At 44.1% G+C, this 15505-nt stretch overlaps 1 protein-coding gene across 5 annotated transcripts; it reads left to right on the forward strand.

The window, feature by feature from the left end:
• The first annotated feature begins 264 nt into the window (after positions 1 to 264).
• Positions 265 to 8119, forward strand: CLDND1 (claudin domain containing 1). 5 transcript variants are annotated; one of them, XM_083820481.1, is made up of 6 exons: positions 265 to 367; positions 545 to 716; positions 4691 to 4989; positions 6164 to 6271; positions 6642 to 6779; positions 6888 to 8119. In XM_083820481.1, exons 3-6 carry the CDS (start codon positions 4701 to 4703, stop codon positions 7106 to 7108), a joined length of 756 nt encoding a protein of 251 aa, XP_083676607.1. In that variant the 5' UTR covers positions 265 to 367; positions 545 to 716; positions 4691 to 4700; the 3' UTR covers positions 7109 to 8119. The 5 variants fall into 5 exon arrangements, with proteins under 5 accessions (XP_083676607.1, XP_083676604.1, XP_083676608.1 ...); XM_083820478.1 differs by having other exon boundaries at positions 266 to 367; positions 4688 to 4989; XM_083820482.1 differs by having other exon boundaries at positions 290 to 367; positions 640 to 716.
• The last annotated feature ends 7386 nt before the right edge of the window (positions 8120 to 15505 follow it).

Consider the following 15505-nt stretch of genomic DNA (forward strand, 5'->3'; position numbering starts at 1 on the left):
TTTTTACAAGCAATAGAGCAGAAAGGGAAGAAAGATGAGCTTTATGGCTGCAGCGGGAGGTGAAATAATGACATTGCAGAAGGCAGAAGGGCACTGCTCAGTGTTTTGGGGTGATTTTGTGGAATCTCGTGGCTGTTTCATCCAGCAGGGGACGTCTGACTGAAAGTGTAGGGGGCTGCCAGCCCCCAGCCTGAGCTGAGGGGACAAAGCGGGGTGGGTGTCTCTGTGGGGAGACTACAACTCCCAGCAGGCATCGCGGCGGGGAGCCGCCCGCCTCCCGCGGTACCACGGGGCTGGGCGGGCAGGACTACATCCCCCAGCGTGCCTCGTGCCGAGGGCGTGGCATGGGGGCGCGAGGCGGCGGGCGGTGGGTGCCGCGTGCCGCGGCGGTTGCGGCCGTTGGGACCGTTGGCGGGCGGGTGCTGAGGGCGTGAGGGGAGCGGGGCGGGGCGGGGCCGGGCCGGGCCGTGTGTGGGCGGCCCGGGGCTGTAGGGGGGGGAGGAAGGGGTCCTGAGGTGGGTGATGGCCGCTGTTGTGCTTCCAGGTCGCTGCGCGGGCGCTGAGGGCGCTGCGCAGACGGGATGGATGGAGGAGCTGGGGCTGGCGGCTGCGTGTGCTCAGTGCTTTGGCTTCCCGCAGGACGCGGATAACGCGGCGCGCTGAGGTGGTCGGCGGCCAACGGAACCCTGTGCTGAGGGGCGGCGGGGAGCGCTGAGGTAAGACGCCTTCGGTACCATCCTTGCCTAAGCCTTCTTTACCCTCAGTGCCAAAAAGAAGCTTCTGCTTATCAGTGTTCCTCCCCACGCTCGCATCTTTTTTTCAGGCCTTCCTCCTCTTCTCCCCCACAGCAGTCCAGTCTAAAGCATGTTTTCTGTAAAAACGCCAGCCCTCGTTAGACTGCCTTTGTGGCCTTCCTCTGTTGTGATGGCAAGTGAAGTGAGCTTCCTACGTGTGGTGGCCTGCTCCTGGCTGAGGGGAGGTAGCGACTGCTGTAACAGGAGAGAAATGTTTTTATTTTTGTGTTCCCTTCCGCCATGGTATAGCAACTTTGTAAAAGGCTTGGTCATTTCCTAGCCTTGTAGTTGTTTATCTGCCAGAATACTTGCTGTTGTGCTCTTCTGTGTTTTTTCTTTTTTCAACTCCCCTGGCTTGTGCTTTTTCTCCTTATGTGAAACATATGCATTTTTTCATTCCTTTGAGTGTTGCTGCTGGTTTGGACTTTGCCTTCTCTCTTATGAACTGATGCTTTGGATTTTTTATATGTCTCCTTTTAAAAAATACATAATTTCAACGTCCTGTGAAGCATTTATGCTTGAGTGCCTGTATGCCACTGCCTTGTGTTGTTTTATGTTCATTGCATAGTTTAGTTTCAGGAATAACTTGTTTGAAATGGTGTCTGCTGTTAGAATGAAGTGTGCTGGCAGTGCAGTATGAACGTATATACCTCTTGTAAAATGATGAAGGTTCTTGCTGACAGTCTATGATGGCAGAAAGTATTTCTATTTAGTATCAATCTTTGTCTCTATAATTAGTGTCAGCTCTGGTAGTAGTAATGTTGGTGGTTGCTTTTTTTTTATTTCTGTAAGTAGTCTTATGCTAAAGCACCTCCTACATGTTTTTCTGCACAAAACCTTTTGGAAAGCATGTCATAATCCCTGAAACATGCCACATCTCTCTTCACAGTCTTTCTGTGATAACTCTGACTGGCACTGCCTACTACCCCCATTGAGTTCTGCCTGGGGCTGGAAGCGTGATTCTCTCTGTAATAGAGCAAAGGACACCTCGTTTAAGTGGGTGTGTGTCTGCTGTGAATGAAGATGCATTGGGTATGCACTGTAAATGAGCAGGATAGTCCAGTCTCCTGGGGTGTTTGCAGTGGGAAGAACTTCGAGTTCAAAATTGGCCTGAAGTGTTGTTGAGTGTATCTCTTCTGTAATTCTTTTCGTCTTCTGAAAGTACTTAAAGGGTTAGCAGAAGCACTGAGAGGACTGTTATTATAAGGAACTGGGGGTGTGCTCTTGCATTGGCACAGTCTTGGACGTTCTTCAAATCCATGCGTGTTCTTTCTAGAACAACCTGACACAAACCACCTGCTAATTTTTAGGGACTGTAGCCATCTCGCCTGCTTCTGCCTGTCCCCAGAGCTGTGCGTTACAATGATTGAGCATCACTGGGTGGCCATGTCTCTTTTGGCCTGTGGGTAACAAATGCTGGGCAGTGCTTGAATTTTTTCTTAACTCTTCAATTGGCTTTTTGGTTGTCAGCTGCCATAACTCTGCTAAGCCTGCTGTACGTTTCCCAGTATGCAGCAAGCTGGCCAGAAGCGTGTGGTTGCATTTTAATGATGCCATGATAAGCATATTTCCAGTACCAACGTTCTGGACCTGGCAGCAGGGATGTCGTATCTGAAAGTACGACTTCTCAAGCCAGTTGTTTTCTTTCTGTGTGCTAGGTACTACGGACTTTGTAAGCATTTATAACAAAAAGCCGCAAAGCAGTGGCCTGGTAATGTCCTGCTTACAACCTTGTTTCACCGTGTACTACTTTGAGGATGGAACCTGTAGGCTCTCTTGTGCTCCCTCCTTCCAGAGAGAGCCCTCTCTGAAGAGAGGAGCCTAGTGCTGAAGGGCTCCTCTTGCAGTGACTGCAGGGTAGTAGAAAATCCAGACCGGCCTGCTCGCCAGCTGGTTCTGCTGCTTACCTGAAACAGTTCCCAGGGATCTGTTCGGCTCAGCGGGGCAGCAGCCAGGCAGCACGACGTTAGCTGCGGAGATGCCGCATGTGCCGTTTGCTTTGTGAGAAGTTCGTGAAGGGGAAGAGATCCCCGAGTGAACTCGGTGTAGAAGAACAGAGGGGCAGCCCTATACGGCAGCTTGCTTGTCCCTGTTCTGCTCATCCAGTGCCTTGTGCGCTCTAAGCTAGATGCTGGGATGTCAAGGGAGAGTGCAAGCGCGTAACCAAAGATGAAACAGCACAGAGTATTTGCTTCTGAGTCTGGACTTGGTTCTGCGTCTTCTAGATGAATAAGCCCAGGTATGGTGTTTTCTTCCTCTTTTTAAATCGCAATTCTGGATTCACAGTTCACAGAATTGTAGTACGTGAACTTCTTAGTGCTTTAAATGGGTGCTACTTGTCAATTCACCAAAAACCAGTTCTATTCTTGATCATTTCTAAGGAAGCAGTTAAATGAGGCATACTCCATAATAATCCCTCTTTGAAAATAGAAAAGAGACGTGGGATGATATGAGTGTACATCATCTCCTGTCCCCAACCCTGTTAGTTTGAACCAAATAGAGGAGCAGATAGGAGGGAAAAGGAACGAGAAGGGCACTGTTAGCAGCAAACACTGGTGTGCCTTTGAAACTCCCTGCTTATTTTGCACCTTGTTTCATAGTTCAGAATTTCATATTGGCAGGTCTGACTTGAGCACTCATACTTTCCCTTGTGAATGTTGCATGTTTAAGCATTTGTTGTTTCCTGTTCCAGTTCATTTGGCTGCAAAGAAACAAGACTAAAATATTTTGATCAGAGTGTGGGAGAAGGAAGGTAAAACAAGCAGTAAAGAAGAACTGATTAGATAGTAGCTCATGCCACCAGAATAGCTCTAGTTGCAAAGGTAACTTCAATTAATATTTTATTTGGCAAGTGCCTCAAGCCTGACTTATCATAATCCATAAACTTAATCAAGCACAGCAAATGGACGAGCATAACAGGCATTTGAAAGTCCTCTGACGCATTGCACTCTCTGCAAAACATTACGTGTGTTAGCAATCAATTACTCATTAAAATCACGGTACTGTTGAAGTGTAAGTGCATGCAGTGTCTGTTTTTTGCTGTGCCTTCTTTACTCTGACTTTCTGCTGTGAGCATGGGCCTGTGAAGGAGGGCATTAGTGACCTCCTGCAGTGAGCTGGGCCAAGGCCCTCATGCTGGTGCGGGAAGGTATTTCAGTTTTGGAAGCTCCTGTCATCCAGTGCCTGTGGAACAGGGCGCTCCCCTTGCATTGTTTTAGTTCTTTGACACGCCTCTGTACACACTGGCATTATTGCAGTTTTTATTGTCATTTCCAAGCTTGTCTTTCAGCACTGCCTTCGTGTTCTGTCTCTGGTGCCTAGATACGTTTCAGTGTTTCCCAAAAGGCATCCCAGTATCTTGGCATGGCTGCCCTTTGTGAACAGTCTGGAGAAGTTTTTTTGGCATGCTAGTGATTCTTATCTTTGCTGTAAACACAAGCTGTGGAAGCCGTATGGGATGGCAGGCTAAAAATAATTCTACCCTCGGTAATCTCTTAAGGCAAGATAAGTCTTCTGACTGAGCGCTGTAGGTGGATTCTCTGCTCTGTGGTTCCCTACCGTCAGGGTCAGAAGTGCCAGTGAGCTGTGCCATCTGCTCTGGGGACACAACTGCTGTTGGTCTCTCAGGGAGAGAGGAGAGCAGCTAGCACAGAGTGCTGCAGGAGGCTGGGAGAAAGGCGACAGCTGTGCCTTGAGCACCCGACCCCGTGGGCGTGAGCTAGTGCTGCAGCCTTAGCGTTGCTGTGCCTCCAGCCTCCTGGCAGGGGAAGAGATGCATATCCTGAAGGCGCATTGCGTAACAGGAGTGGCGTCATGAGCATGACGCTGCTGCGTGGATAACTCTGTTGTAAGTATCTGAGGAGTTACTCACCTGGCCTTCTCTTTTCTTTCAGCAGCAAGGGTGCAATGATGGATAACCGTTTTGCTACAGCGCTCGTAATTGCCTGCGTTCTCAGCCTCATCTCCACCATATACATGGCGGCTTCCATTGGCACTGATTTTTGGTACGAATACCATACCCTGTCCCCCGCTGAGAACATTACAGAGGCTGGCAGGAGCGTCTGGGAAGAATTCGTCAGCGAAGAGGCAGATGAGAAGACCTACACAGATGCGCTCTTCCGGTGCAACGGCACAGTTGGGTTGTGGCGGAGGTGTATCACTGTACCCAAAAACTCTCACTGGTACAGCCCACCAGGTATCTGGAGTAATTAACACTTCCCTCGCTTGTCTAGAGGGGTACATGCTAACTTCCTCACAACATGTCCGTGTCACTTTCTTCCTCCAGAAAGCTTATTTCTAGCTTGTATGTGTTGTTTTTTCTTTTTTTTTTTTTTTAATAAAGGCAGTCTAAGCTTTTAAAGAAGGGAAAGGTAAAAGTCTGTGGCTGTCAGTGCTACAGAATCAGACACGTGATCTAAATTTAGTGTAACTTGGTTTTCATTAGTGTCCGTTGCCCATTGGGTGATACAGTTGTTGTTGCTCTGCCCATCGCCCTCTTTCTAAGAGAGGTCAAGGGATCCAGCAATGGGGAAAAAATACTGCTTTATCAAGATGACACTCAGTCCTTTTAGCTAGCCATTCATTTAGCTCGTGTGTCACAAATGTCCCACTGTGGCATCAGCTTGTTTTGGAGTACTTGTAGTGTTGGATATGGAATGAACTATTTGTATTCCCTTTTTTGACAATTGTTGGAGGATATAAAGAAGTGCAGTGAGCAATTATTTTAATTGCTTCAAAGTAGGGTTTGAACACGTGTGAAATTCTGAACCCTCTTGGAAAAAATACTTTCAAATGCTTTTTCTGGAGAAAACATTACATAAAATACATTTTTTTCCTCTAATGAAAATACATTTTGAAAGAAATGTAAAAACAACTCTGCTCATTAGCATTCTCCAAGCAATACCTAATTGAGAGATAGAAGGGGAGAAATTTAGTATGAAAAGCAGGTATTTCTTTTTCTTTAAGCAGTCCTTTCTATCTCATTTTTGGATGAGGTGTTGAGTAAGATATCACATTCTGCATGTGGATATAAGCACAGCTCTGTTATGGGAGTACAGGAATGTGAAACAACATAGTTAAGCATCATGTGCCACATTTTGTCCCTACTTGCATGGCACAGATCTATAGATTACCCAGGTGAGCTTAAAGGTTCTGCATGTTTGAATGCTGTGCCTCCTTCTAGTAACTCCATTATGCTTACTGCCTGCTAAGGTTTCCTTCAGATCTCTTTTGAGAGGTTTTGTTTTGTCTAAAATAGAAGTTGGAGGAGCTTCCCAGCTTAAGAGGTTGGAAGAGGAGGAATTGGATGGAGATGGGGTGGGGGGGACCTAATGGTAATTGTATTGGTTTTGTTTGTTTTTCTGTTCCAGAAACTGATATGACTACAAACTGCATCAGTTTTTCCCTCTCTGATCAGTTTATGGAAAAGTACATAGAGCCTGGAAATCACAACAGTGGCACGGATTTGAATCGGACTTGTAAGTGTCTTTCACATGTGGCAGGTAGAAAAGGGGGATAAAAGAGAATGGGGTTTTCCAAATGCAGTCAGTAGTGAGGAAGCATCTGCGTATTGCTCTGCGTATTTTATTTTTTGCAAGTAACACAGGTAGTAGGTCAAAGTTTAAAAGGAAAACTTGGGTGCTTTAGCATAGATTTTTAGCCATGAATGTGGTACAGGAGCTTAGGAGTTAACAAGTAAAGTTCTTCCTACTTCAGTTGGAGCCTTTGGTCCTTTTTTAGTTAAGCCAATGAAGTAGTTTGGGTAGAAAGGAATATAACCTGGTGGGAGAAGGTCAATTTTTAGCACATCATTGAGAAACCTGTCTTGTGTGTTTCTTTAACACGCAGATCTCTGGCGATTGCAGTTTCTCCTGCCCTTTGTCAGCCTTGGTCTCATGTGCTTCGGAGCTCTGATTGGGCTCTGTGCATGTGCCTGTCGCAGCCTGTACCCTGCCATCGCCACCGGCGTCCTCCATTTCCTCGCAGGTCGGTCTCCTGCCACCCACTGCTTACCCTCCTTCCTCCAGAATCTCTTGGCGAGAGCCAGAGCTCTCCAACAGCGAACTCATCACGCGTTACTTCTTCCTTCCTCAGGACTTTGTACGCTGGGCCTGGTTGGCTGCTATGTAGCTGGGATCGAGCTGCTCCATAAGAAGCTGCCCCTGCCTGATGACGTGAGGGGTGAATTTGGCTGGTCCTTCTGCCTGGCCTGTGTCTCGGCACCTCTGCAGTTCATGGCAGCCGCTCTCTTCATCTGGGCAGCTCGCACCAACAGGAAGGAATTCACTCTCTTGAAAGCGTACCGTGTAGCATAAGTACTGCTGCCTAAGTGTTAGGTTTCCATGTTATAGCCTCTTCTCCACATGGCCCTGTCTACTTTTTTCTTCTTTTATTCAGAATTTTACCTTGTACTGCGTTCTTCTTGCCAGTGTAGCCTGCAGGGCCTGAAGACAAAGACCTCTGGGCTAAATGACCAAACTCTGCCAGAAGTCTGCAGAACTTTAACGATTTTTTTAATTTTTTTTTTTAAGAATTATTGTTTTTTAAGCTTCATTTGTTGTTGAATATCCCCTTGGTTAGGTGTACATGCCCCTTCCTCATTTTATTTCCTTGTCATCCTGGAGGAAATGAGAGGGGTCATGAGGAGGAAATGAGATAGGAAAAGATGCAGGTAGGGAATGGGAACTACGGAGCAGAAAAAATAAATAATCAGGACTTGTCTGCTGCATGACCTATGGAGAGCACCCAAGAGACATGGGGGAGCAAAGGTACCTTTCTTCTGGAAATGCTGTCATTAAATCAGTGCTGTAGCTTAGCTGTGGGGCTCTTATTCTCACTAGCTCACTACTTGTGGCTTCTGCTGAAACTGATGTAGGCAGGGCAGCTGGCTCTGGGAGTGCACAGCACGCCGTCCTGCGTGGAGAATCCTAAATGGAGAATCGGTGCTGCTTTTGCTATGGAACAGGAGAAGTTGGGGTCCCCGCGGAGCTTTGTGCTGCTCTAACTGCACTGCTTCCGGGGCCCGGGATGGTTCGGTATCTGCACTACATGTGATTGTGCACTCTAATCCTAACGTGCGGTGCTTTTGCTTGCTGTGAAATAAGGCTTTCCTCTCCCTTGTGGTGTTGAAGAGAACCCCTCACAACCTTCTTCATTTTTAATTTGGTTTAGTGTATGTGTGTATATGTACATAACATAAACGTTTTTTAAAACTCACCTATTTATCCTATATAGCACACAACAGGGTTTTTTTTAAAAGGTGCTGCTCAATTCCCACATTTCCCCAAACCTATTGTTTAAATGAAATAAAACAATCCTCAGATGTTTTCAGTGTTGCGTTAATTTGATGGGAGGGTGAGGGAGTGTTCTGGAGTTAATTTTGGTTGGGGAAAGAAAAAAGTGTCCATATCTCTTTCTGTATTCAGGGAAATGTCACTATAAGCAAATATGTTTGATTATGTTTCTTAGGAAATTCTTGTGCTTCTGTGAACTTTAAATATTCCTTTACTTATCACTGGGGGACACAACACTCCATAATTTGATTAGCACTTTGCTTACTTTGCACTTATTTATCCTAAATCACTGCATCCCTGGCCAGACCGAGTGGCATGTCTTATCTTGGAACACTGTTTTCTAGATTGAACTGTTTAATTCTGAGGCCTTAACTCCCCGCGTTTATAAGAAACATGTTTTAGAAGAAATGAATCCTGACAAAATGAATGACTCTGTGGTGTCAAGGGTTCTGTGAGTTACCTTTGAGAATGACATGGAAGTAGGCATTGTGTATCTCTGCTGGGTTTTGCTTTGTTTGAATAGGGGTTACTTTGCAGTCCAGTTCCCTAAAAATCAGGAATCTCTTTCAGTATTGTTTCTTCAGTGATTTTTTTTATATTGTTTGATAGGGATCAACCTACTTCTCCTTTTATAACCGTCACTACAGTCTTTACAAAATGAAACAGGATAGACTCATCCATGATGCTGAAAACCGGGATCACAAAGAAAGCTGCAACACAAACTGTTCATTCAGGATAACCGTCTTCCCCCTGTTGTTTAGTAATTTTTCACCTTTCCACCTAAAAAGGCTTTTCTCCCTCTCTATGATGTCTGAGCCAATTCTAACCCTGTGAGAGGGGCTGTGGTATTTCTTTACAGAGTCTGAGGATAAATGAAAACCCTTGCTGCTGTTATGTACTAAGTTGTTTTTTTATTCAGAGTCATTAGTTATCTCTGACTTCCCTACATAAGGCCCAACTGCTCAGCTTGTCATCTCTCCTTTGTCAGAAATAGTAGAGCATACAAGCCTCAGTTTGGGTCAAAGGGACCGGAAGGTGCTTATTCAGCACTCTGTGAGAGAGGAAACACTGCTGGTTATTTTATCTAGTATGGTGATTTTTCTTTTTTCCTTTCCTAGGAGCTGGCAGAACTTAATCTGTGCAAAGGGAGTCCTGCTTGCTCTCTCCTCTTGTATCAGACACCAGTTTCTCTGAAGCATGAATTGCCGTTTTTGAACGCTAACATTCTTGCTTCTAAAAGATGTATTGTTTTGGGTAGAAAGGGAAGTGTTAGAGGTGCTCTTGGTCACTTCAAGTATCAGTGAAAACAAGATAAGATTGCCTACTTTTCTCTCTCTCAAATAAATGCTTGTTTTTCTGTGCCCTGAAATGAAGAGGAAAAAAAAGCCTTGATTTGAAGCATTTATGTAAAATGTGCGTTGCCTTTCAAGTTTTTGTTTTTTCACTCTTGTGTAGAGGTTTCTCTATCAAAACAGATTTCAGAGAGGAAGAAGCAGGTCACTTAGAGGGCTGTTTCTCTCCATGATTTGGGATGATGGGTCTGCACCTAGTGCTCTTGCTCTGTAACCGTGTGCCTTGCTCACGGTAAAGACCGGGAGAAGAGTTCTTGGGCTGCCAGCTTGGGCCCACTAAGTGCTCTTGGAAGAAGGAAGCAGCACACAGGCAGATCTTCATGTCGTGTCCAGAGGTTGGCTGCATTCAGAGATGCTTGAGGCCTGTGTGTGTGATACGTACATATCTGCAAATGCAGACACCCTCGCTCAAAAAAAGGAAGGGTGCTCCAACTCTGGAAGAAAGCGGTGAGATGGAAGGCTGATTTGTGTCCCTCAGTATCTTGTGGTCTGACCGTGAGAGATGTTTACTGATACTGGCTGAGCACTGGAGGTAGGGATGAGGCAGATGCAGACAGTGAGATCAGAAGAGATGTTTTCTTTAAAAGGAAAAAAGAAATCCTTGTGTGTCTGCATGTGTGTGTGCAGGGGAGGTGGCACCAATCTCTCATACTTACGTTGCACAGCGAACATGAAGATCTATCAAAGGGAAAGGAGAAACAAAAAGGAGGAAGAATCCCTTCAGACCAAGAGTGAGAACGGAGGACTCTTAACAGCACATGGAAACAAGCACCAAGGACTCCAGTTTAACTCTTCCTGAGGTACTGCAACGGTCACTGCTGCCCCTCCAGCACAGTGCTGCGTGGAGGTGGCATAGCCAAGTGGGTGAACTCTTGTGCTCACAAGAGAAGCCCACAAAGGCTCTGTCCTATGATCCACTATATTACACTCCTCTGCCTTTCTCCCTTGTAAAATTACTACTTTTAAAAATAGACATAGGGATAGATTTTATTTATTGGTCAGGTTTAAGCAGTGAGTATCAGATGTCTCTGTGCTCCTTGCTTGCTGTGTCCAGACAGAGGATGAGGTGGATGCTGATTGATTTTTTGCAAAGGATCCAAGCATCTTTCTAGCCTCAGGTTTTCTGATGTGAAGATCGAAAACTTTCAAGAAAACGGGAACATTCTGTTCAATCAAAACTAATCATTATTTAATCAAAACCCTTCTTAAAAACAAAACCAACCAAACAAATGAAGAGCTAGTGAATTTTTAATGCCTTTCTTTTTCCAGCTTACTCAGGCCTTTCATCTGCCTCTTTTTAAGTGTCTCACATGAAGTGGTTTTAGAATACTGTCTTTTTTAAGCTTGATGTTTGTGAAGAAGTTAGCCTCCCAGTGTATTCTGTATCACTGTCCCTGGAAAGGGAAAACCTTTACATATGTAACTTTTTAATGGACCTAACCATTACATTGTTAACTTGGGCTAGTTTTCGGTATCAGACCTGCATATTTTTTTTCAATTTGTTGTACCCATTAAATAATTGGAGGGAGCCAAACATGCTTATAACCTTTCAAAAAAGTAATTAATGAGGAAGTGTTTCCACAGGACTTTGTTAGTGAGGCTTCCTTCTGTCCCATGTTACAATTTATGTGTTTGGGCCCTTACTATTAGTTCTTTTTTCCGTTTAGCTTCCAGAGCTGAATATACATGTAGATTTTGCTGCACAATAGAAGAACATTAACATGAACTGTTGTTGAGGGCCATTCCCTGTTGTAACTTCACCTTTATTGTCCTCATGATACAAGGGTTAAACTACGCCATCTCTGTTCTTGGAAAGATGGGAAAAGCCTGGTGAAGAAGCAGCAGGTGGTCTCTGTGGAAGAACCATCTTCTGCTCACTGCCTGCTTGGAGGAAACAAGGCAGTCCCTCGCCAGCGGAGGGAGCCCAGCTCTCTGCCAGTGCCCACCGTGGTTGTGCGCTCGTAAGCTCAGTGGAGGAGACTCACGTTAGCTGTAACAACTGTCAATAATCAGGTGTCGTTTGCACTGTGTCAGGTGAGTGTGATTAAAGCCTTTCCCAGCAGTGTAAACTGTGATGTGTCTTGAGTATATTCATCAGCTAAGCTACTGAATCAATACTGTACTGATGTATTGTTCTGTTTCTGTTTTGTTTAGGCCAAGTACAGCTCGTACATTTAACTAATATTATTCCTTGGGAATATTTCTCTGTATAGTCTGGTAGTGGGCACTGGCAACACCTCTTTATGCCAGATGATTTCTGTGTAAATTCACTGAGGAACCTCTCCTTATCAGAGGATTTGCCTGCAACAAACACATGTAAAGAGCATCGGAGCTGACAACTCATTGATTTAATTCACCAGTTAGTCACTAAACTGATGTGGTATGTTTTGAAGCAATGGCCTGATGAGACCAGGAGTGTGCTGGCGTTGCAGTGCTAATTTTCTGTGATGCACTGGCTCTGCCAGAGCATTTCTGCCTATGGGTGATTTTGATACCAGCCACCAGAGAACTAGTTCTGCAGCCTCTTGAAGTCCTTCCTTCCACCTTCCTGGGCCTTGGCCCTGCGCTGTACCATGCTTCCTTACTGCTACTGATTCCCACATTTAAACTACTTGTGTGGGTGATTTTATGATCCCCATGACATTATGGGTGTTGGACAAATGACTTAAGTACATAGCTTTAGTTGATAAAAGGGTGGGGTTCATCTTCACCAGAAATGAGCTCTGCTTTCTGGAATTGTCAAAGTAGTGTTTTTGTTGTTTTTTTGGCAAACAAATCCATTTTGCCTTACATTCAAGTGACCCATTTAACTAGCCAGTCTTTGCTTTTGCATTTTGATGTTTACTTCCACGCCAGCAAAGCAGCAGCAGTAGTATAAAGCCACACTGTCTGAGCAGTATACTAGGACTGCTTGAGTTTCGTAAAGGTCTTCAGGTTCTGGAGGGGGATTAACCATCCACAACCAGTGATGACATCACAAAGGGTGTCAATAGCAGAATGCTGCTGGAGAAGTTAGATGTGCCACCTATAAAACTGGGAGGTGAGGTAGAAGGACTGGTGAGTGGGGCACCAGCTGAAGTGGGAAATGAGCAGTCCCTTAGAGTAGGTTGCAGGTTCTGGAGCAGCTCCGCCATTCTGCTTGAGCCACTGCAGATGTCCAGAAACAGCTCTGAGGGCTGCATTAATTGTGTGAGGGGTAGCAGAGAAGATGCATTGCCGTTTCCCCTACTGGCTGTGGGAGCCATGGCTGTCCTCCGTGAGGAGCCCAAGGGAGTGTGGGGAGAGGAAGTCAAACCTGTTTTGGAGAGGATAGGTGTGGTTTATCTCCAGCCACCTTTGTGAGCTGACAGGAGTGTCATCTCGTGAGCAATAGACCTGTTATTCTCCTTTTGAGTCTCCTTGCTTCTTCCCCCCGACTCCTACACTGATTCTCCCCTCTCCACTCTCTCTCTCTCTTTCGTAGTCTGCTTTACCATGATAAATAAACCCAGAGGGCCTAAATTCTGTCCACATCCCTGTTATGCACCCAATTGGGTGCATTGGAAAGCCTAAAGCCAACTAACTGAAAATGCCAGGCGCAGGAACCTTTGTTAGGCCGTGCAGCTGTGGCCCTGAATGCCTTCAGAGCACTGGAACCCTTTTCAGATGCTGCTCTGTCAGATGAACATGATTAAATGAACATGATATGATTAAATAAACAAATCCAGTGTTTACAGAGTGAGAAACAAGACCTTAATTTGCAGTAAAGAATTTACATAGTATGTTCTGGGCTAAAGGAGCTCTTGTTCCTGCCAGCTGTCTAGTTCTGTTATGCTCCATTCCCTGGATCATCTTTCCTCCAGGAGATGCCAGTAGAGGGGATAACTAGATACCCTAGAACTATAGAGTAGGGATACTAAAAAGATAAGTAAACATAGACCCTCAGATGAGCATTGTGAAATTCAGTAAGGATCCAACTTTATTATTTAACCTGGGAGACTGGCTCAAGATGTTTTCCAAGAAGTCACTTGTAGACTTTCCTACTATATTTGTCTGAAGTATATTTAGTTTGGGACTTATTTAATCTAGCTCTTAAGTGGGACAAGCTTAAGGAAGCTGATATCCATCTATTTATGATTATTGTCTTCCCTTCTTTATAACTTCAGAATCTATTGACCAGCTCAAGCCAGAGTTGCTGAAATAGTAATTCTTATAATTTTAATCTAAATAGACCTCACAGAGGACAGGGACTCTGTTAGTGTCGCTGCTGAAGGGAGCATCACCACCTAGGCCTTTGTCTAGACTACAGTTTGTTTTAACCATTGAAGGCACTGCTATAAAATGAAAAGAGGTATTACGTACCGAGAATTCCTGAGGTGATTTTGCAAGGGATGAACGAAATATAATGGGAAATGTTCCTCTTGGTTTTACAATGACAAGACTAATCTTGAAATTTTGTAGATACGTTATGTGATGCCACTCTGTAAAATTCACTGTCACCTGTATGTGACTCTTTTGAATCTCAGTGCAGTGTTTTCAGTCAGTAGTCACTTGGTGTAATGAAGAAGCAGTTTCTCACTGATTCTGCCTTCACAATACATCTCACAATAGATTCCTGTCCCATTTATGGTGTTTTCTGTAGTCAGTAAGTATGCACATGCATAGTGTTTGTAGACCCAGACTGATGTGTTTTAGGTATTGATGGAGTGGCATTAGAAATTGTCATAAACAGAATAAGAGTAGGTTTTTGATATGCAATGGGAATTTTTTGATGTTTATAATGCAGAGTCAGGCTAAAATGAAGGTGATCGAAGGAAAGCATTGGGAATTAGAGGTAACGTAGGACTTTACAAAAGCAAGGTTTGGAAAAGAAGTCTGAACTGCAAATAATAAAGCTGATATTCTTTCTGGCCTTGCAGAAAAGAAGATAGTTTCATATTAGTGATACAACGATACCTGTCCTGAGACAGTATTCTTCTTGAGCTTGTTCACACAGAAGCACTTGTTGGCTGGTTTCCAAAGAAACTGAAATTTCCCTCTGAAAATCATCTTTCAAATAGGAAATATTTGTTTCTCATCATACTATTTTTCTAATGATAGATTCTGCAATACCTGAATTCATTGTATTACGAGTGTTGCTTCATTCTTGAGCTCCACTTCTGTATGTCTTTTTTTTTTTTTAAGTAAGGTTCTGCCTAATCTTCTCCTGGTTCCTCCCAGAAGAGCACTTTGAAAGCTTTCCTGTTACTGAATACTACACAAATCTTCTCACAGTGGGGAAAAAAAAAATGGAAAGACTAATGAAGAGGTAAATACTTTCAAATCATGAGCAGTTAAACCCAGAAAGACAAGAGCCAGATTCAACAGGAAATAATCCGGTCTGAAAATAGTTTCTAGTATCTTAATGCTATGGTGGTTGACACTGCTTTGTGGGTATATGGCGTTGAGGAGATGATGTAAGTAACTCATATTCAGAAGTTACAAGGAAGTGCTGAGAGTTCAATTCCAGTATGACTGCATCTCACATTTAAGGGCTTTAAGTATAAATTTAAGATTTTAGTGTTATATGTTAATTCTGTTTCAAAATCTCATTGTAAGACTTAAGAGAAAAATAAATAGAGACTCAGGGCTTTGTTGCTTACCTAGGCTCAGGGGTTTAGGGAATTTGTTTTTAAACTGTTGTGGTTTTTAGCTTGGTTTAATTTTTAAATTTCTGATTGTTTCTGAGGCAAAGAACCTTAGCACATGATTCTAAGAAAGAAATATCTCCCCAGAAATCACAGTACCAATATATTTAATATCTAGAATTACATTGTTTTTTATCTTGGTGTAGTGCATTGAGGCTGACAAATTACCTTTTCTGAGGATTTATACTACAAAGACTTAGGAAGATGATGGTTGGAGGGAAAGAGCCAGCCAGTAAGACCTTTCCAGTCCTTACTTTTTCCCAAATGTGTCCTGCCATTAACCTGTTGATATCAGACTTACACTCAAAGCTCTGTACAATGGTACAGAGATACTTCAGCAAACAGCACAAGGGAGCCATGAATATACAAGGAAAGATGAATGCACAAGTACAGAACTATGG

This window comes from Anser anser, assembly GCF_964211835.1.
Source record: "Anser anser genome assembly, chromosome: 1".
Lineage (NCBI taxonomy): Eukaryota > Metazoa > Chordata > Aves > Anseriformes > Anatidae > Anser > Anser anser.